Here is a 21,232-nt window from a genome sequence, read left to right as displayed (position 1 = left end):
TTTTAAAAATAAAATAAATAACCAAATAAATAAATAATATTGTCCTTACATCACAATGCAAAATATTAATTTACAAATACCAAAATAAATAATAATACATCATAACTAATTAGACTAATGCAATGCTATTACTCTTCACATCTTGAATCTAAAATTGGAAGAAAATTGATTTATTTCATTTGCAACACAAGTTGAAGCAATATCAAATCAAGTAATACATCATAATGGAGTTTGGAATTCAATTAAGTAATGTCTTTGAGATGTTCATGAGTGCTGCATTTAGGTTGCGTTTGAATGTTGAAGTGAGTTGAATTAAGTTAAATTGAGATGATAAAATATTGTTAGAATATTATTTTTTAATACTATTATTATTTTGAGATTTAAAAAAATTAAATTGTTTATTATATTTTGTATTGAAATTTAAAAAAATTATAATAATAAGTTAAAATTAATTAAAAATAGTTAAGGATCCAAACGAACCCTTAAGTTAATGCATTTAAGTTAAAAATATTGTGTAAATCATTTTCCATTATCTATTGCAACAGCAATAATTGCTGCAAGTGTGTGTGTTCAAACTACGACACCCAGACATTTCCAACAAAAAGCTACCCATCATTAATTGGAGCAGCTAATTAAAACTACAAATCAAATCTAGCGGTAGAGTGCAGAGCTGAATTTAAAGTCCAAAAAATGTATATTCTTCATTTGGTCTCGTGTCTTTTTAACTTGAGTTAGTTGGTTTTTCTCTTCAACCTTTTGTCAAACACGTTGTGAGCAACTCCCTCTTAAAATCAAACAACTCCCAGAGTAACTCCTCGCTCACCTGCATGTATAGAAGCGGAAGAAATGAATCAAGCTCAAGAATCAACAACACCAAAGTAAAGGCATTGGAGCCCTTCCATTAAAATCAGAACCGTATAGGAAAAAAAACCTAACTATTCCAAATTCCTTCTTTCGCAGCAAAGGACGAAAATCAACTGTCAAACATGGGAGAAATAAGAAAAAGGGGAAAGATAAGTCCTATAACTTACAAAGGATTATAACCTTATTTTGTTGAGAAAATATACACATCAGCCTATAACAGCAGCACACCATATGCTGAGTTTAAAATAAATATATATATATATTTGATGTGAGGTGTGCGGAGAGCCGCACTCTATTTTGTTTGGCCCTTTGTACTATGCCGATCAGTGCCTCACCCTTTTTATAAAAGAAAATGATAGGATTATACATACCATTTATTTACTATTCTTTTTGTATTTGATTTTTTTTTTAATTTTTTATTTTACTTAATGGTTAAAGAAATAATTATTAGTAAAATTATATATTTTTTTAATTTTTTCTTAATGATTAAATAAGTTAAAAAAATACTTAAAAGAAAATAATAAAAAAAATAAATACACTATAAATAATAAATAGATAATAAAAATGTAATAACCCTATCACTACCTTTTATAAATTCAGTCTACACCAATTAACGAAAAAACATGGCCAAATCGCTGTTATTTTTCCAAATAAAATCTACACGATGTATGGAGGGCTATTTGAAGCTCAAATCGCTGTTACTAGGACTCGGAGACTGCTTGTTTTATTGCTTAAGAAAATCAGAGAAACAGTACTTATTTCTTTCTCGTTCTCAGTTTAATTGTAATGTGTGTGTATATATATATAGTAATTATATCAATCAAGTAATATTAGTTTTCATGCAGGGAACTCTTTGCTATTATCCAACAAAACAATTAAAGTGGATGCATTAATCAAATATCTGACCTTAAGACTTTTTGTTTTTTGGGTTTAGAAAGTAAAACCTTTGAGAATCTCATCAGGTAGATATTCTCCCTGCTTTTGTATTTTCTTCTTTCTTTTGGAGACCATTGGTTGTACAGGTGAATGTGCTTTGTTCTTTCCTGGGAAAGTGACGCGTTTAGTAGGTAAATGCACGCAAGCTGAGAGAAACTGACGATTCCAAATTGAGTAGACCCATATAATAATCTTAGTAATAATAATAATAATAATAACTACTCTTCGAAGACGACTTGTGCAGAGTAGACCACGGTCCACTGAAGAATTGTTGCCTAAAATTCATATCAACTCCAATCAATCAATCGAATCAGAGACGGAGTGTGTGAGAGGGGTTATTTTGGTATTGGTTTCAATCTCGTGGTGGTGGGAAATGCATTTGTACAATGCTTGGCTTCCACCACCGGTCGCCGAGCAAACAAAGAGAGAGAAGGAATCCTTTTCCCGGCTCGTCAGGACCCTCGAAGATTTCTCTCAATCCGATGATCCCGATTCAGTTTACTCCACTCTCACTTGGATACCTCTCATCAAAACGTCAGTACTCTCTCCTATCTGTTTTGTTTTCAAGTGTAATCAGTTTTACATTTCGTTGCCAATTCTGGTTTGTTTGGATTTTTAGTTTCTGAGAAGTACGTTTAACTTAACCCTTTGACTATGGGTTCTGAACTTGGGTAGCATCGACTATACTCACTCATCTTATCAACCGATGCATGCTTACAGAGATGGAAAAGTAGTTACTTACTCTCACCAGCTCTAGAAATCGATATCCGAACGGACCGTTCAACGGGAAAATACTCGGGATCTCTTCTCTTTCGATCGCCTCTTTTGATAGTTTAATTTTACAACGGTAGGTTAGTTGAGTGAACCTAAGCCTTCTTCAAAGTTCAAACATAAGTTTGGTAATTAAAACTTTGCTTATCTGAATCTTAATATCCTTTAGTTTTTATATTAATCCTTATTTCCAACTCCTATGCAACTGATAACGTGATAATTACCAATATAATATCTTATGTAATATCTCTTCCTCAAATAACGACTGGACAGAATCGTAACAGTATCTTGCTGCTACACACCAGGCAACGTGTTTATCTCCTTTCTCCGTTCAAGGTGTTATGCAATGCGTTAGATGCCCTTGATGGACTTTGCCATGTCTTTGTGAAACTCTGGTGCTTCATGTATCTGGCACGTAACAGTTTCCAGTTCAAAGAAAAGGAAAATGATATTAAAGGAATGAGAATTCAGAATGAGATTTGGATAGTGAAATAACCAAGTTTGAATCTAGTAATACACAAAACAAGCTTATACCAGTATCCATTTCATAAGGCATGGATGACCAGCACAACATCCACTTCATCAAAGATTTCCATATTTTTTTTTATGGGTAATCAAGATGTTTTATTCATAGAAGTAGGCAAAGCCCAAGTACATTGGAAGTATACATGAGAATAACCTAATTAGATTTTGCAATCGAAAGGAGAAAATCATGGACATATTTAGCCCATTACAAACAATGGCCCCCGCCCATAAGAATAATGTTTTAAAAAAGAAAACTTTAAGCTCATCCATTGTTCTCTTGCGGTCTTCGAAGCTTCTAATATGTGGTGAGGATCTTGTCGAAAGATGCTGGTTACGCCTATTATGGACTAGGTGTTCTGTCTTGTATACAACTAGTGTACTTGGTTATGCCTATTGATATTAATAAATTTTATTTATATAAAAAAAAAAACTGAAATTATATGTGGTGAGGATCTTGTCGAAAGATGCTGTCCATACAAAAAAAAGCTGTTTTTGAAGTGATCAAGCATGTCTTCTAGCAATTCATGATAGAAGACTGGCATAAATAGATAAGAGTCAAGCATGCGTGATGTTTGTGCGCACACACGTGTCTGCATTTGATCTACATCCTTCAAAACCTATGGATCATGTCCAACCATGATTCACCATAAATTGTACCACACAAGCATCATCTGAATTCCATTCCCTCCATTAAAGGCGAATGTAGCGCAACACACTAGCAAACGAGAGGTTAACCATTACGAGAACTAAAATAGAAAATTAATTAAGCCATAGAGAGACATACAAACAATGCCACATCAACTGTGTAGGCATTCATGTTATACTGATTAATCTCAAAGCTTCCAAAATTAATACTGAAATACCAACACTACACAGTATTTCCATCATAGGGGCATCATGGTATGTCTTGTGAGTACAATTTCAACATGGGGGTTCTTCACATATATATGTTCAAAGTATCACATAATGGCTTATTTCATGTGAATTGATACGACCATCAAGACCGGTCAATGTTTGTGTGTATTCCTACAGTTCTTCACAATTATGTTAAAAATATCACAGAGTAGCTTATTTCATGTGAATTTGATATAACCATCGAGGCTGATCAAAGTTCCTTATGTGTATTACTACATTCCACTTTGTTATTTCATTATCCAGTTCTCTATCAACAGTATTTTCAATTCTCATTCCTTTAACGTCTTTTTCTTTCTTTTTTAAATGGGTAACTATTTTCCATCTTTGTAAGCACGCATCTGTTGATAAGCTGAGTCAAAAAAAATTGATGTTATCCTTGTTTAGAAACCAACTGTATGGGTTTAATGGCAGGAGTCAATCTAACTTATTTATTGTGCAGTTTCATAGTTGCTGAAAGTGACGTGGCTTTGGAAGATGTAGGCACACTTGTCAAGATTGGGTTAGAATTTTTTGAAAAATCGCAAAACAAGCTTTATGCACAGGTGATACATGTTTTCGAAAGGAAGTTTCTTCTGTATATGTTTGTTATCATTTTTTTTCTTTTTTTCTGAATTATAGTTCCATTTGTGTTGATTAGGTTAAATGGGGAAGATATTAATGTTATTACTCAGTCAGTATCGCAAGAAATTGTCATTAAAAATTCAGTGGTGGCCTCTTTATGATGCTCTGATTATAACACATTTTACCAGGTGAGTTTTAATTTAACACCTTTCCATCGAATGCATTCCCTTTGTGGACATAGATTATTCATTTACTGGTAAAAAGATCAAACTTGTAGTAATTCTATCTGTCTATTTGTGTCTGTATCTCTGACTCTGTATATATCACACAATAGAGTATTTTTTATCTTGTATTTATACTTTTTGAAACTCCGCATGCTGCTTACATTGGCTTACATACATGCTGCAGGAATACAGGTCCAGAAGGGCCAAGACTAAAACAACGTCATTTTGAGACTATTACTTCTCTTGTTCAATCCTGCAGGAGATTCTTCCCACCAGGTTCTGCCTCTGAGATATGGTCAGAGTTTAGGTAACTGCTTTGAGGGACTATATCTTGGTTAATTAGAACAATTGACTAGGTGACAATATTGACAGTTTAGTTGCTCTGATTTTTTCGTCTTATTTAATAAACTTGCAGGTCTTTGGTGGAAAATCCTTGGCATAATTCATCCTTGGAAGGTTCTGGATTTCTGAGACTGTTTCTCCCTACAAATCTGGACAACTGGGACTTCTTTTCATGGTAATAAGCCAATATATAGCTCTTATTCTTTATGGTTTCTCATGTGACACTGTTTCTAGTTAACCCTCCATTCTTTGCATGGCAGTGATAGGATTAAACAATGGATAGACCTGTGGGACTCAATACCAAATTGCCACTTTTGGAACTGTCAATGGGCTGGTGTTATAGCTCGTGTCATAAAGAATTGCAAGTTTGTCGACTGGGAGTGTTTCTTACCCACACTTTTCATTAAATACTTAAATATGTTTGAGGTAAGCATGCCAAATCTTCAATTAATATTGATTCTATATTGCTATAGAACGGATGATTGGTGGCTGGTTTTGAGTTATATAGTTGATTATGATTTACTTCTACCTGAAGTATTGTCAGAACTGGAGTAGAAGGACATTGTGGATACAAATTATACATTAACGTGGCTTATGAGCCTTTCTTATGAAGATTGTGGTTGAATTTTTTCTGTTTGCTTTCAGTCTCTTTCTCTCTGTCTTTCATATTTTGTCAGGAAGCTGTGATGTATAATTTGTCCTTATTCTATGTGTTTCTCAGTTTTCTGCTGCCATCTGGATTTCCATAATAAATTTCCTGCTTTCATTGGTAATCACAGGTTCCAGTCGCGAGTAGATCTGAATCACATCCTTTTCCTCTGGATGTTCCTAAAAACATTAGATTCTTGTTCTCAAACAGCACAGTTTCCCTAGTGAAGGCCATTGCTAAATCAATTGTAAGGATGATATAATATGTCCTAGAATTAGTTGTGTTCATCATGCAATTCCCATAGGATTGCTTCCTCAGATATCATTTTGCAATATTCTTATGCTTTGAATTTCAGGTTTATCTACTGAAACCTCGTAGTGCAGCACTAGCACACCTTGAGAAAATCATCAACCATTTGGAACAGTTGGTTCACAATCCTTCTAATGCATTTATCACTTTCTTTTCAAAAGCATATATATTTGTAATATATCCAATTCATCGGTTGTTGTTGGTTTTCTTGACATAGATATTACCATCCTTCTAATGGTGGTTCATGGACCTATTCATTGGCATGTTTTTTGATACATTTGGTCATTCAATTCCAGAAACGACTAAAATATGAACAACAGTAAGCATTTTTCAATATTATATTTTTTTCTCCATATAATTGCACATATAGTTTACTATTTCTACTAAATTACTATTATCACAGGAACATAAATGACTGCAGACAAGCTGAACTGTATCTGGGAGGATCAGAAAGGACGTTCTTTGTGAACGTGGTACTCAAATTAATTGATCGAGGTCAATATAGCAAGAATAATGATCTTTCTGCGACAGTTGCTGCTGCAATATCTATACTGTCCTATGTGGAGCCCTCCTTGGTTCTTCCTTTTGTGGCGTCCCGGTATTATATAGCCTTGGAGACGGTTAGTGCCGTTGGATGTCTTTGTTTGCAGTTTGCACACTAAAAATTTTGGAAACTAATATGAATAACTTGTGATTTTCCTTTACAAAAAAACACCTCTTCACCTTTGATAGCCTTCATAACTAGTAGGATATTCTCCTTTGAGTGTTTCTCATTCCTCGTTTGATCAAATTAAGTTATCTTTTATCATGCTCGTCTGCTCAGATGACTGCCACCCACCAGTTGGAAATTGCTGTGAAGTCCATATCATTTGTCACGCGTTCACTACTTCTCACATCCCTCTCACCTTCCTCAATAAAACTTGTTCATCTTGGAGGTGGTAATGAGTTCATCGATCTTCTGACAGTTTCATTATCCAATGCATTACTTGGCTTGGATGCCAATGATCCTCCTAAAACCTTGGCAACCATGAAATTAATTGCTTCAATATTTTCCAATGTAAGCACACAAACCCCTAACATTCAAGCAGACATGGCTCATATGCACCTACTTCGTGAATAAAATGTTTCACTAATCTGCTTTTAACTGCAGTTGGATACTTTAGATGATGATGTAGATGTGTTGTCATTCATGCCAATACGCTTTTCTCAATGGCTGGATGAGTTCCTGTCTCGCCTATTTTGCTTGCTTCTATACTTGGAACCCAGCAGTGTTCTGTAAGTAATGGTCCTGAGTCTCCATCTTTCCACATCTTGCATGTATTCTTTTTCCAGCAGAAGTATAATCCTCAATTTAATTATATTGGATTCATATCCTCATCAGCTTCCCAATTTGAACTTAAATTGGATCAATGATTACTGGTACTGCAGGAATGAAGGTCTATATTCACCAGCAACATCAGGAACTTTTCTTTGCAAGAACCATTCTTACTACTATTGCATGCTTGAAATATTGCTTGGGAGACTTTCAGAATCTCTGTATGATCAGGTCTTGGTTCTTGGCTTTAGATATGTATCTCTAATGGTTTATTATTCTTATAAGGCTTGGCTAAAATATTGCTTAAAACTTTTCCTCAAAAAACTAACAGGCTTTGAGGAAAATTTCCAAGTTTGTGAAAACCAATACTCTTCCTGGTTCAACTGAAGAAGTTGGACTGCTTTGCTGTGCATGCATCCATTCAAACCAAGAAGAGGGGGTCAACAAACTTATTGAGCCACTATTGTTGTCTGTTTTGTCATCCTTAGATGATACACCACTTATGGTGTTTGAAGGAGAAATCTCCACTGCATCAATGTCAATCAGGGTACTCCTGTTGTGGTGTTTTATTAGATTTTCTATGTTACAATTAGATTGTTTTTGTGAAAGTTCAATGATTTTATTTTCAGGAAAAACCCACACTTTCTCCAGCTCTTGAAACGACAATTAGTTATCGATTGAAAGTATTATCAATCGCCATCAGTTATGGAGGTCCTGCACTTCTACATTACAAGGATCAATTTAAAGAAGCTATCCTTTCTTCTTTTGACTCCCCATCGTGGAAGGTCTTGTAATGATCTGTGGTTAAGTGATTTATCTGAGTGTTGAGAATCCTCTCTAGTAATGTACAATTGTGTCTAAATGGGATTGTCACATACAATACTGTGACAGTCTGCTGATTCATATGGTTTAGTTAAATTTTACTTCTTTTTGTAAAGCTTCTGGTCATTTGGCAGGTCAATAAAGCCGGTAACCATCTTCTTCGATCACTCCTCAAAAGCCTGACACGCTATTATCCTGCTGATCAGTACAAGTATGTTAATATTTCCACTGGAACACATGATTCTATTTAACCTTTTTAATCTCTGTCTGTGGATAAATAAATTTAATGTTCCTGTTTGCTAGGTGCATATTGCGTCACCCTGGTGCTACTACACTAGATAAATGGATTAGCACAAAATATTATTCTAATGATGAACTAGCAATGGCCCCCAAGTGGCATATTCCGAGTGATGATGAAGTCCAGTTTGCAAATGAACTCTTGGATCTTCATCTTCAATCAGCTTTGGATGATCTTTATAGAATATGCCAAGCTAGCATCCATTCTGACCCAGGTGATTGACGTGTTCATCCTTTTTGGTGGTTTTCCCCTTATTCTGGACAAGATGAAGTGAAGGAATCTCTTGTTTTGAGGGGTTACTCCTTTATTTATTTTTTGCTTTGAAAGCCTAGTAGTGAGTTGTGAAATCTTGAGTGTTGCAGTTTTTTTTAATCTTCACTTATAACCAAGCATGTTTAGGAACCCATAACATTTTCTAGAAGAGAAATTCTTTAGCCACAAAGAGATCCCACAAAATAAACCCATAAACTGGCGTGACTTGATGTAGTATGTTAGATTGTAAAACTGCTTTTATTGTAAAGTAAATCTAACGTATCATATGAAACTATGTCAATTTGTGGGTTTACTTTTATGGGATCTCTTTGTGGCTGTAGCACTTCTCTTTTCAGAATTGATGGTGGTTGAAAGTTTACGTCTGACAGCTTTAATGAGTATTGGGTGAAATGTGGAATTCAAAAAAGTTCTCCTGCCCTAATACATCAGAGCAGAATGGTGTCAGTGGAAACAAGCATTGCCATATGACTTGACATTAATGACGCATTCCTCTATTAAGAGGTTCCCATATACGTGTATATGTTCAGATATATACACTATCTATGCATTACTTATAAAAAAAAATATACACTATCTATGCATAAATCCCAGTACCTGACAGTTGCATGCAATTTGTCACCCAGGAGACAAGAAAGAGCACTTGAAGGTGCTTCTTTTACGTGTTAATTCCTCATTGCAAGGTGTTTTGTCTTGCTTGCCGGATTTCAATATGCCCTCCAGTAATGCCATGGTTGAAGATCCAGATAATGCTTCTTTCCTAATAGCTGGAGCAATAGGTTCAAGTGTTGGCAGCACTGAATTGCGGGAGAAAGCTGCCAAGATCATACATGCCATCTGCAAGTAATGTTTGAATTTCAGCGTTCTGTGTATCTTTCCTTCAATTGGTTGGTTATGAATCACATTTATCTTATTTATATATTGTCGGGCAGATACTTATTAGAGGAAAAGGCAGATGACAGCATCTTATTGACACTTGTTATTCATATTATGGATGCTTTAGTAAACTACGGTAATGGACATTGCATCTGGATGAATTGAATGTTGAAATTTTGAGCTACCAAAAGTACCAATCCATCTTTGTCCTGTCTGACCTGATTTTTCCCCGTTCTATGTGTGTTTCACAGGAAATTCTTGGTATGATCAGTGGTCTGGGGAGGTTTGGGATTTGGACTCTGCAGCCATAATAGAACCTCCAATAAATTTTATTGTGTTATCACACTCTAGAGGAAAGAAAAGGTGAAGAATACAAAGATTTGGTCACCCTTTATCACATGAAATAAGCACCTATATCTTAGCTAATTAATCACCGAGTCTTTTTGTCCATTTAGGCCAAGGTGGGATGTTATCGACAAGGCATACCTGCACAGTATGTGGAGATCGTTTAAGTCATTCTATCATAAATTTTGTACAAGTGGGAATTTCTATCCATCCTACCATGTGATTCCTCTAATTGATGATCTTCTAAAGCTCTGTCTGCATAACTATGGAACGATACGCAGGTGAGACAACTCTATGACCCTGCTACACAATCAAACTTTCTTAGAGAAACCTTTCATTTAATTTGAGTGCATTGTGACTATGCTGCATACCAGTGCGAAATGTGCCTTCTAGCTTTGGTAGCTCATTCAAAGCAAGCTAAAGATGACATATAGTGTTAAATTAGACTTTGATAAATAATGATGCATGTACCCGACGAAGCATGTGAAATCAATCAGAAGACACTGTCTGAAACCAATGTGGGTCTCCTTGATTCTGACCATTGCTGATAGATTTTTTTTTTTTTTTTTTATGAATATTGCTGATAGATTTGATTATGCAAAATAAAAGCAGAAAAGATGAAATAATCGAATTCTGATTTTTTGGATGTGGCATTTGTTTATTCTCCTATGGTTCCACCCCATTCCGCTATGTTTAAGACTCCAGGACACAAAATTTCGAAACTGCCTAATAAAACAAAATAGACTTACTTAAAACTTGAGAAAAACTTAGAATAATCAAGAAGCATCAGAAGTTTCTCTAATTTAGGTGGTTGAATAGTGAATATTTTTCCTGGCAAGTGGTCAACTTGTTTATCATGTCTCTGTTTCTTCGATCATTTATATGTACATTAATTTCAAATTAATAAAGGATATCTTGTTGACATTTAGTTATATGGAATTGGTTTCTAATCAAGTTAGGAAGTCATGCTCAAATTATTCTAGATTTTTATTGTAGTGATCCATTGTACTTAATTTAAATTTTGATATGGTACCCAGACTTGCTGGAAAATCTTTGCTGAAGATATTCAAGAGGTGGCCATCTATCATCTCAAAGTGCATTCTCTCTCTTACTGAGAACTTACAGGATCCCAACTCACCTGAACATGCTGTGCTAGGTTCTTGTGCAATCCTTGCCTCAAAAGCAGTTTTCAAGCATTTGGCAATGGTAGTCTTTTAGGATAGTGTGCTACAAAATTTTTTGAAAAGTATTTTTCCCTTGATATATCTCTCTTCCACTCCAGGATCCAAAGTCATTATCTTCATTCATCTTTGGGATTCTTTCAAGGTAGGCAACCTTTTTTCTTTTTGAATTGTCAAATTCCAAATAACTTATTGACATATACTTTGGTGTTCATTAATATTTTTGCATTGTGATTCTCTTGTTTCTACTTGAAGCTCCCACCATGAGTCACTAGAAGCCCAGAAAGTAATCAATGAGGTAAATACCATCAGAGTATTTACAATCCATAGTTGTGAGTTCCAGTTGTTTAATGTTAATATCTAAGTGCCAACAGCTTTTTGTTGCATACAACATCTACTATGCTGGAGTATCTAGAAGCATTTTCAGGATGTCAGATGATCAAATAGATGGAACAGATTTTGCAAATTTGGTTTCCAAGATTGTTTCAATGGGGTCTGATTCTATCAGCTTGCATTGGCGGTAATGGGTTGTTTGAATCTGCCTCTTATTTGTTTTTTTTTTTTTTTTTCTTTTTGCAATGTGCAAGCACCAAACTCAATTAGTGGACATTCTACATCTGTAGAGATCATTATGTCCTTACTCTGAATTTGTACAGAATTTTGCTTTTGTCAGATATAACCTGATGGCCAATAGGGTTCTGCTCCTCTTGGCTATGACATCTAGAAATTACCTCAACTCCTCTTCAAAAATGTTGCGCGATACTGCTGGTCAGCAATTTTTGCTATGTTTTTATTTCGTCGTCTTTTTAATAGCACTAAGGCTACTGATTAAGTGCACCCGTCTTGATCTCATTTTTTTATTGTTTTATTGGTTTTGCCTTCTCAGGTCACTTCTTGAAGAATTTAAAATGTAAACTTCCTCAGACTAGAATTCTAGCAATCTCAGCCCTAAATACACTGTTGAAAGAATCACCTTATAAATTGTCAATGGAGGAATGTCCTTTCTTTTCTGATGATTTTAAAGGAAAGACAAGATCGTCACTTGAAAGAGCTCTGACTCAAATTTTTCAAGAAGATGGCTTTTTCAATGAGGCATTGAATAGTCTAGCTCTTGTTCATATAATCACTGATGTTGAAGGCACATCTTCTGGAGGAAACCATGGAAGTTCTATTTTTCAGAGCCAAGCAGACAAATCCATTACTCGTTTTTACTTTGAATTTTCAGCTTCATGGCCACGCACTCCTTGTTGGATCTCTTTCTTAGAAAGTAATTCTTTTCATTCAAAATTTGCCCGGATTTTTAAGCGGCTAGTCCAGGAATGTGGCATGTCTGTTTTATTGCCACTTAAAAGTACACTGGAGGAGTTCGCCAATGCCAAGGAGAGGTCTAAGCAGTGTGTTGCTGCCGAGGCATTCGCGGGCATATTGCATTCTGATGTCAATGGTACTTTGGGAGCATGGGACAGCTGGATGATGGTCCAGTTGCAGAATATCATTTTAGCACAATCAGTTGAGTCCATACCTGAGTGGGCAGCATGTATACGTTATGCAGTTGGTGGAAAAGGGAGATATGGAACCAGAATTCCTCTCCTAAGGCAACAAATCCTAGATTGTTTGGCAAAACCTTTACCTCCAAAAGTAACTACCACTGTAGTGGCCAAGCGCTATACTTTTCTGTCAGCAGCACTTATAGAGTTATCCCCACAGAAGATGCCAGTAGGTGAATTACAACTCCATAATAAACTTCTGCAGGAGCTTCTTGGTAATATGTGTCATTCCTCTGCCCAAGTGAGTTCCCTCTTATGTATATAGTACAACAGATTTTCTAAAAATTAAATGTTTTTTCATATGCCCTTCTTAATTTTAAATTCTGGAGAAATTACACTTGGACATGTAGAAAAATCTTGAGTATAGCAATTCTAGTGTAAAACGTTCCAGAATAATATCATCTAGCTTTTTGCTTAATATTCTTGTTGAAGCAGAAACAAATATCAACCACAGTTTAATTTGAGGTAATCATAGATATAAAGAGAGATTGGTCGAGATTATTTTAACTAGTATTATATGTTATTTCACCCTCATTATGTTTTTCGCACATTATGTATATAGATTATGAACTGCCTAAACAAGAATTCTTGAACAGCGAACAACCAGAGCCATTGGAAAATAAAAAATATTTCATTGTCCGGCATTGGAAGGTGGTAAAATATTTTAATCTTGATTGTCTTTTTTCCAGTTATAAAAAAGAACATATCTTTAGATGTTCATTGGTAGAAAAGGAAAAATTGTAGTTTTATTTCTGTTTTGCAATAACTAAGGGTTATTTTCTAGTCTATTTTGATGCAAGGTTTTGATTTTCTTTTTGGGTGGTATGGGACAGGTAAGGGAAGCTGTAGGTGTCACCCTTTCTGTGTTGTGCTCTAACATTCGGCTTTATGCGATATCTGATCATCATCATTCACATGAAGGAGCAAACAATGATGTCAATAATCGACTTATGGAAGATTGTTTTCAAATTTTAACAGAAAAAGCGTCACAAGTGTTAACAAATATTCAAAATGCCAGCCACTGTGTCAATCTGGAGACTTCAAGGAATATAAGTGCTCCAGATGTGCACTTGAATGGTGATTCCCAAGATAATGTCAAATGGATGGAAACAGTAGGTCTATATGTTTAGATTTAGCTCAAATCGATTCTTCATTAGATTATAGAAACTATCGATAACTTTAATTTCTTAATATGTGCAGCTGTTCCATTTTATCATCTCATCTTTGAAGTCTGGAAGATCTTCATGTTTACTAGATGTAATTGTGGGACTCCTTTATCCTGTAATTTCTTTGCAGGTATGTAAGTACAAATTTGGTCCCGTTCTTATTACTTCACTAGCATGCACTTGAGGTTCCTACTCGATTCTAAATTTTAATGCCTACTGCTCATGCTACTGTCCCTTTCAATTCATTCTTAAGCAGATAATGGAAATAGTTGACCATTACGCAAGAGTCTTGTGGGAGTGAGCAGGAATCTCGTGGTAGTGATAGATTTGTTTTCTAAATTGTGGAGAATTCCATTTCGAAAGGAGTAAGCCTAGAATAACGAAATTGCTTTGCAGCTGTCCTAGCTATCTTTTCAATGCCCTGCCTCTGTTGGTTTTTCCATAATCACCAAACAGTGCGACCTGAACGATGTGTGGGAAATTATTAATTTTTTAATTCTATCATATTCTTCTACCTTTCTCATAGTTGTGAGAAGCTCGACATACTTGTCAATTAATACACAAAGAGAAGAGGGAAATTTAAAATAGAAATGAACCACCATGTTGCCTATGCAAGAGATAGCTAATGAAGTGGTAATCAATGGTGGATAAAGGGTGGAAGTTGACAAGAAGTACAAAAGACAGGAAGTGCAAGAGATGGTAATAAAGTGGTAATAAAGGTGGAAATGTAATGTGTTTGTATTATAATTAGGGAATAATAAAGTAATTAAAAAACAAAATTAAAATAGACAAATGCTTTGGAGGCAAAATATTTTACAAAGAGGATGTTTCAGCTTTTATATGTTGTAATAGATAGATGCAGCCGATAAATGGCCAAATCTAAAGCATAAAAATTCCCCTGAAATGAGATTTTGCTGAATTGTCAGCATGAGATTTTTTTATACAAACATTTGCCATGAAGATTCTTACTTTTAGTAACCACTGTCCCTTGGTCTGCTGATGCTACCCTGTCACCCCTCCCCTTTGGGTATGATTAGGAAAAAGATGTAAATTTATAATTCCCGGACTTATACAAGCTCTTCATCATCATGGATAGCATGATACATACTTTCTATTGCTTAACGGGTAGTTATCTATGTGCTTGGCAGTAAAGCATTTGAGCCATAGTGATTCACTGAATACGAATCTGAATATAAATTCTATGGAACTTTCTGATGTCTAGCATGTATGACTTAATTAGAAAAGTCTAGCATGCTCTTAGAGCACATTTTTCATTAGTTTGGAAGATTTTGATGTAGAAATAATCTGCTCAAGTTGTTCTGTCTTTTTTTTTCACAATATTTTGTCATTGATTTGATTGGGCATGATAATACATGTTGGAGAAATGTTATTTGCTTTCTGAAGGAAACATCAAATAAGGATTTGTCAACATTAGCCAAGGCAGCTTTTGAATTGCTAGAATGGAGAATTTTCTGGGAACCCCATCTCCAAGAAGCCGTATCTGTGATTCTTTCTTCAGCTATTGATTCTAACTGGCGAACGAGATCTGCAACGCTGACATATCTACAAACTTTCATGCACAGGTATGGCTTCTTACAGGGGTTTTCTTTTACACCATGTACTTCCCAATTATATAAGGTAACTGATTCTAACTTGACAAGATGATGACTTCGAATTCTAGCCTGTGCTGAATATTTGTTGAAATGAATATGCAAATAAAGTTGCACACTCTTTCTGACAGGCACACTTTCATTTTCTCACGTTCAGAGAAACAAAAAATCTGGAGAACTGTTGAGAAGTTACTCGTAGACATCCAAGTGGAGGCAAGTCTTGCTAAATAATTGAGCTGCAAATGGAAGTGAAATAACGGTTTTGGCATATCCTTATTTCGCAGAAACAAGTATTTGTAATTTCATGAATGATGGGGTGTCCTCATTGAGAACATTAATCTCATGAACCTAAATTTGTGATTAGAAGTCAGACCCCTGGAATGATAACATCTGGCCTGCAGTCATTTGGTTCTTAAGAAGAGCTTATGGCTTTTGTTAAGGACAAGAGTAATTGGCAAGAGATAGGATTTTGTTAGTTTAACTCATGTATTGTACTTTAATTTATGGCTTAGGTAAGAGAGCATGCTGCAGCAGTCCTAGCAGACTTAATGAAAGGAGTGGATGAAGACCAAGCTAGACATTTCCTTGATAGAGCTTACAATGAGGCAAATGCTCTCCATAAGAAGAGAAAGAAGATGTTAGTTTTTGTGCTTCTGAGCTCATTTAGCTGTCAGCTACTTAATGTACCTTCTAAACAAGCGGAGAGTGCTGTATGGACGAAATGTTTATGAAATTAGTCTTAGGACCTGCATGCATGCATATCATGTACCATGAATATCCATCCGTTCACTTTTATATTTGTTTTCTCTTTATGTTGGTTAAAAAAAAAAAAAAAATCATGGAAATGAAACCAGTGAACATAAAAAAGGGGGATTTTGTAGGATTATAGATACTTCATGGAACAAGATGCCATTCCCGGTTTATTAATGCCATCAAAGCATCCAGTCTATCATTATGCAATGCATTATAGTTCCTTTTCTTATCAAAATGAATCCTCCTGTGGGTCACCAGAAAGAAAACTTTATGTGAAACACGACTGCCTGCAACATCAAATATAACATGCTTGTTTCTTGAATTGGATTTTAATTACTCATTTTTACACCCCATGTCATCGATGAACATTTGTAGCACACATGCTTAATGAGTGGGTAAAATGCATGCATGTATACAAAAGTACTCGTATATTAGATTTTGAAACTGGGTTCTCCATGTTCAAGTTTATATTATGATCCCAAGTTTGGTAATTTACAAATGCAGAAATTTAAATGATGGTCAATCTGTAGCCTCTATTCATGGTCCTGTACTTGCGTTGGCAGCTTCGGTCCTATCAGCCCCTTATGATATGCCCAGGTGTGTAATGTTAAAGTAAGAAATTAATATTATTGTGTGAATGCAGAACTGTCTGTTTAGAGCTTCATTTCACATAATTGATAAAGCTGATATGTATTGGACTCTTTTTTCAACGAGTGCTGCTAATGTATTGGACTTAGGTAACCTCATATTTGGATAATAAGGGAAACACAAATCAGATACACAAATCATTACTGTAATTATTGAGCAGTTTCACGCATGAAACAACAACGAGTACAAGAATAGACATGAATAAGATTCCTGTGTCGGAATGTGAACCTGAAAGGCATGCATAAAGGTAAGATTTTTGTCTGAATCCATTTTTCTGCATGGGCACTTTAAGATGACCAAAGTACTTACAAATATAATTCGATGGAATAGATATTTAAAACCAATGTTCATGCAATCCAACTGTAATACCAAAAGAAAAGAAAGCAAAAACAAAAAAATATAGAATGTTTCACAGTTCAGTAACTCAGCATTTGAAATCTGCCTAAAGAATTGGCAACTTGATGAGTGAGGCATCGACACCAGACTGTAGTGGCATGTTCTGCTTAAAGCCACAAACTACACCAGACGTGAGATTAGCAGATTTGAGAGGAGTTGAACCACTCTTGTTTAGCCATGGTCTAACATCCAAACTGTTTGCCTGTTAGATGTCTAATGTGGGTTCTTGATTAGATCGTAAGGAGTCATCTCGAGACAAAATTTTTGATAAGGTCTGCTCGAAGAATGGGACACTGGTTTAGAATTTAGAAAGATTTTGACTTTATTTTCTTCCATCCACACCTCAGAATGATGCTTTTTTCTGTCTGTACATAAGCTAAAAATATTCATTGTTTCATTTCAGTTGGCTGCCCGAGCATGTTACATTACTGGCTCGTTTTGGTGGGGAGCCATCACCAGTGAAATCCACAGTTACAAAAGCAGTTGCAGAGTTCCGGAGAACGCATGCAGATACATGGGACATTCAGAAAAAATTATTTACTGAAGAGCAGCTTGAGGTATCTTCATTTTGAGGTTATCTTCCCACACAGGCTACATAATATTAGGATTTTAATTATTTATTTGGTTACCCTTGCAGGTTCTGGCTGATACATCCTCTTCATCATCATATTTTGCTTGATCTAGGATGTATTCCTAGTAAGAGAAAAAAAAAAGGCTGTTGATGACTTGTTTTTTTGGCAAGGGGAGTTGTGTATTCCAGTTACGAAATTATTTTGAATGCTGCCCCACTTTAATGGACATAAGCTCTTTACAAACGAGCTGAAATCTTTGCTTTTAAGATTGCTGTATGCGTTGGGGCAGTCTTCCTTCTTGTCGGGACAGTCTTTTATAACAAAACACTCTTTCCTTTTTTGAAGGTAGAATGTCATGTCACGTTCTTGTATGTTTTCAAAGCAGTTTTTTTCCTTGTGTAATGTCTATGGTAAATTTCAAATATTAATGTCCATTTGAGGGGTTTTTTTTTTTTTTTACCTGAATCCAATATTAATCGAACTTCTCTAGATATACAAGTGGTAAAAAGGAGGAGTAAACAGAGAAAAGGACCGACTTGGAGGTATGAGAGGAAAGAAAATGGTGAATGCACCAGAAGTTGTCAAACTAGTAGGTTATTTGATGAAGCCTGAAGGTGTTTTATATGACTTCTCGAGGTTATGTATGAAACAGAAAATTGTCGTTGAATCCTCACAGGTCAATGTAAATGGTGCACATCGGCAGACCAGAATACGAATTGTGCTCTTTGATCTGATTGAGGGATGCATGGGGCATTAATTAATTAATTAATTCTTTTAATAGCATTTCATTTTGTTTTGATCTCTTCCAGTTGATCATGGCCTCATGATCAGCATGTTACATTACGGTACAACGCAGTTGCATCCTCACGAGTTCCGGTACTAAACCCGTACGTGCAGATCATTTGATACGCGCACGGCCTGTTTGGCATACGAGCTGCATAGAAATATAAGTAGAGTTACATTTACCTGCAATTTTACTTATAAGACTATTTTTGTCAATTTTCTTTTAGAATTTAAATTTTGAATTTCAAATTTCATGATTTTTAGCAGCATATCAATAACTGGCATGTGGAAACTCAAGTATATTTAGCATTTTCCCAGAAATATTACTCCTCCAAGAAATTAAACCAAACCAATATTGATCTTCCGGTTTCCTGAAATTATTCTTCTTATTAATTAATTAAACACTTGCAGGTTCTGGCTGATGTATCCTCTTCGTCATCATATGTTGCTTAATCTACAATATTAATTGTATTCCTAGTAACAGAAAAAGGTGAGAGTTGAAACTATATATTAGCAAGAAAGAAATTCTGCCTTAATTTGTACGTTGTTGAATTTCAAGTACCTAATTTTATGGAATTAGCTTTATTAATTTACATGTTTTTTTTTTTTTTAAATTTTAATCTTTCTTTATATATTATTCTTTGCCATAACCAATATTTGAAGTAGAACTAGTTCCTGCAGCTAGCCTTCTTCTGCCTCGTCGATCTGTTGCATCGTGTGTAACCTTTGTTAAACGATTGGATATTTCATTAGGTCATGATCAGATGGTAAATCCCACAAGACAGAGTCTGAAGCGAACATGCTGCTGGTTCCATTTCTGATTTCTTTTCCGCCCTCAGAATCCTCTCCTCCATTAATAATTCCTCCCTCTAGTTTTTCATGCAACCGAATATGCTGGTCCCCTGCAGTGCACGTGCTTCCTGTACAGATACTGATCTGGCTCCATGGCGATCGGTTCCCATCATTTCCAAAAGATGATGATGGGCCATACTGATGGTGATATCCTCCAGAGATAGAAGCAGGGAAAGCAGTAGTACTGCAGGCCCCTGCAAAATTTGCAGTAGAAGAGTCCCATGGCTTGTTTGATGGTAGCATGTCATGAGGACGTTCTTGTATAGCCCTTGATATACCGAGCTTGATCTTCTCGATGGTGTCTTCTTTTTCATCATTCTTACCGTTGATATTAATATTATAAGTAGATGCGGGTGGCGCTGCAGTAGTAGTACTAGAACTGGGGGATGATGGATCTGGAAATCAATGCGGTTCTTGGTAAGGAGGTGGAGCATTTCGTCTTTAAAGCAGCCAAGGGCTGCTTCTGCAAGGTGAGCCACCTGAGGGGGTGCCAATGTGGTCGCAATTTCAGCCATGAGGTGGGAAAAGGGTTTGTGGGTGACGGGATCAATGCCCATGCCCGAAAGCTTCTTTTTGAGCTTGGTGTTCCAGTGATTTTTAACATCGTTGTCTGTGCGACCAGGCAGCTGAGCTGCGATTAGTGACCATCTGGATACCCAATGTACTCACCATGTCATTATTAATTAATTAATTAATTACTACTACTCAAATTAGTCATATATGTTAAGAAGAACACATGCAATACGATATATATATATATAGAAAAGAGCGCCAAGTATGATCATGAATTGGTTTACCGGTTGCCAACAACGGAATGAAGCTTCACTATAGTTTGCTCTTCTGCATCGGTAAATTGGCCATGCTTTAGATCAGGACGAAGATAATTAGTCCACCTTAGCCTGCAGCTCTTCCCGCATCTTTGAAGACCTTTAATTAAGTGTATGAAATACGAGGAAGATGGAGTTAATTAGTTTGTCGAGAGAGAGAGAGAGAGAGAGAGAGACAAGGCAGAAAGCAAACCAGCATTCTTGGGGATAAGACGCCAGTTACGAGTGCCGTGTTGGGCAATGTAGGAAGAGAGCTTGTTGTCTTCTTCCGGTGTCCACTGTCCCCTTTTGACGTTGTCCTTCTCACAACATGGAATCCTACCCATCTTCTGGTTTCTTTTGAATTTTTATTCTCCGAGAGCAGGAAAGAAAAAAAGGTTTTAATGCAAGGTAGGAACGATTAAAAAAAATATATACAGAGAGAGACGGGATGTAAAAAGACGAGGATTATGTGCTGCTGCCACTCTTTTAAGAGTTTTAGTAGGTTAGCTAATCTTTTAGAGGTTTTGAAGAAAAACAAAGGAGCCCATTAACGTTTGTTTGGGTTAGTTTTCTAATATTTGAGACCCAGCTAAGTGTTTTATTTATATACATATATGAAAGAAAGGAATGGTGTTGCAATTGCATGGGGTTATTTTTGCAACATCAAAGGTGCATGATTTTATTAAAGAATTCAACGCTATTGAGCGTGTGAGAGATGGGCCGGTAGCTCACCCACAAGACGCCCGGTCAACCCCCTCTCTCTCTCTCTCTCTCTCTCTCTCTCTCTCTCTCTGCCCTTGTTGACTGCTCTGCTTTGCTTAATTGGGTTTGGGCTATGGTGATAAAATGTTGGGTGGCTTTCTGCTTCACTCACACAAATCATCAACCATTGA

The 21,232-nt window shown here is 35.9% G+C and overlaps 2 protein-coding genes across 2 annotated transcripts; one reads left to right on the top strand and one right to left on the bottom strand.

Moving 5' to 3' along the window:
- The first annotated feature begins 2,031 nt into the window (after nucleotides 1–2,031).
- LOC121236836 (proteasome activator subunit 4-like) lies at nucleotides 2,032–18,025 on the top strand. The gene is given in 36 exon segments (XM_041133307.1): nucleotides 2,032–2,334; nucleotides 4,451–4,553; nucleotides 4,649–4,658; nucleotides 4,661–4,760; nucleotides 4,981–5,103; nucleotides 5,212–5,313; nucleotides 5,399–5,564; nucleotides 5,918–6,034; nucleotides 6,143–6,210; nucleotides 6,314–6,415; nucleotides 6,500–6,716; nucleotides 6,920–7,153; nucleotides 7,247–7,371; nucleotides 7,525–7,642; nucleotides 7,743–7,958; nucleotides 8,041–8,196; nucleotides 8,368–8,444; nucleotides 8,537–8,745; nucleotides 9,428–9,644; nucleotides 9,734–9,813; nucleotides 9,929–10,040; nucleotides 10,133–10,303; nucleotides 11,060–11,228; nucleotides 11,305–11,348; nucleotides 11,459–11,501; nucleotides 11,578–11,723; nucleotides 11,877–11,971; nucleotides 12,090–12,991; nucleotides 13,584–13,862; nucleotides 13,951–14,046; nucleotides 15,321–15,499; nucleotides 15,658–15,739; nucleotides 16,039–16,163; nucleotides 16,784–16,876; nucleotides 17,727–17,880; nucleotides 17,961–18,025. Coding segments are annotated over 36 exon segments (5,433 nt in total). The 5' UTR covers nucleotides 2,032–2,173; the 3' UTR covers nucleotides 18,003–18,025.
- Nucleotides 18,026–19,095: 1,070 nt separating this feature from the next.
- Nucleotides 19,096–20,726, bottom strand: LOC121237756 (transcription factor MYB80-like). The gene is given in 4 exon segments (XM_041134627.1): nucleotides 19,096–19,905; nucleotides 19,908–20,178; nucleotides 20,328–20,457; nucleotides 20,551–20,726. Coding segments are annotated over 4 exon segments (1,032 nt in total). The 5' UTR covers nucleotides 20,684–20,726; the 3' UTR covers nucleotides 19,096–19,407.
- Between the last annotated feature and the right edge of the window lie 506 nt (nucleotides 20,727–21,232).

Source organism: Juglans microcarpa x Juglans regia, chromosome 6S (assembly GCF_004785595.1).
Source record: "Juglans microcarpa x Juglans regia isolate MS1-56 chromosome 6S, Jm3101_v1.0, whole genome shotgun sequence".
NCBI lineage: Eukaryota > Viridiplantae > Streptophyta > Magnoliopsida > Fagales > Juglandaceae > Juglans > Juglans microcarpa x Juglans regia.
The sequence above is the reverse complement of the archived record's forward strand: the minus strand, read 5'-3'. Positions and strand labels throughout refer to the sequence as shown.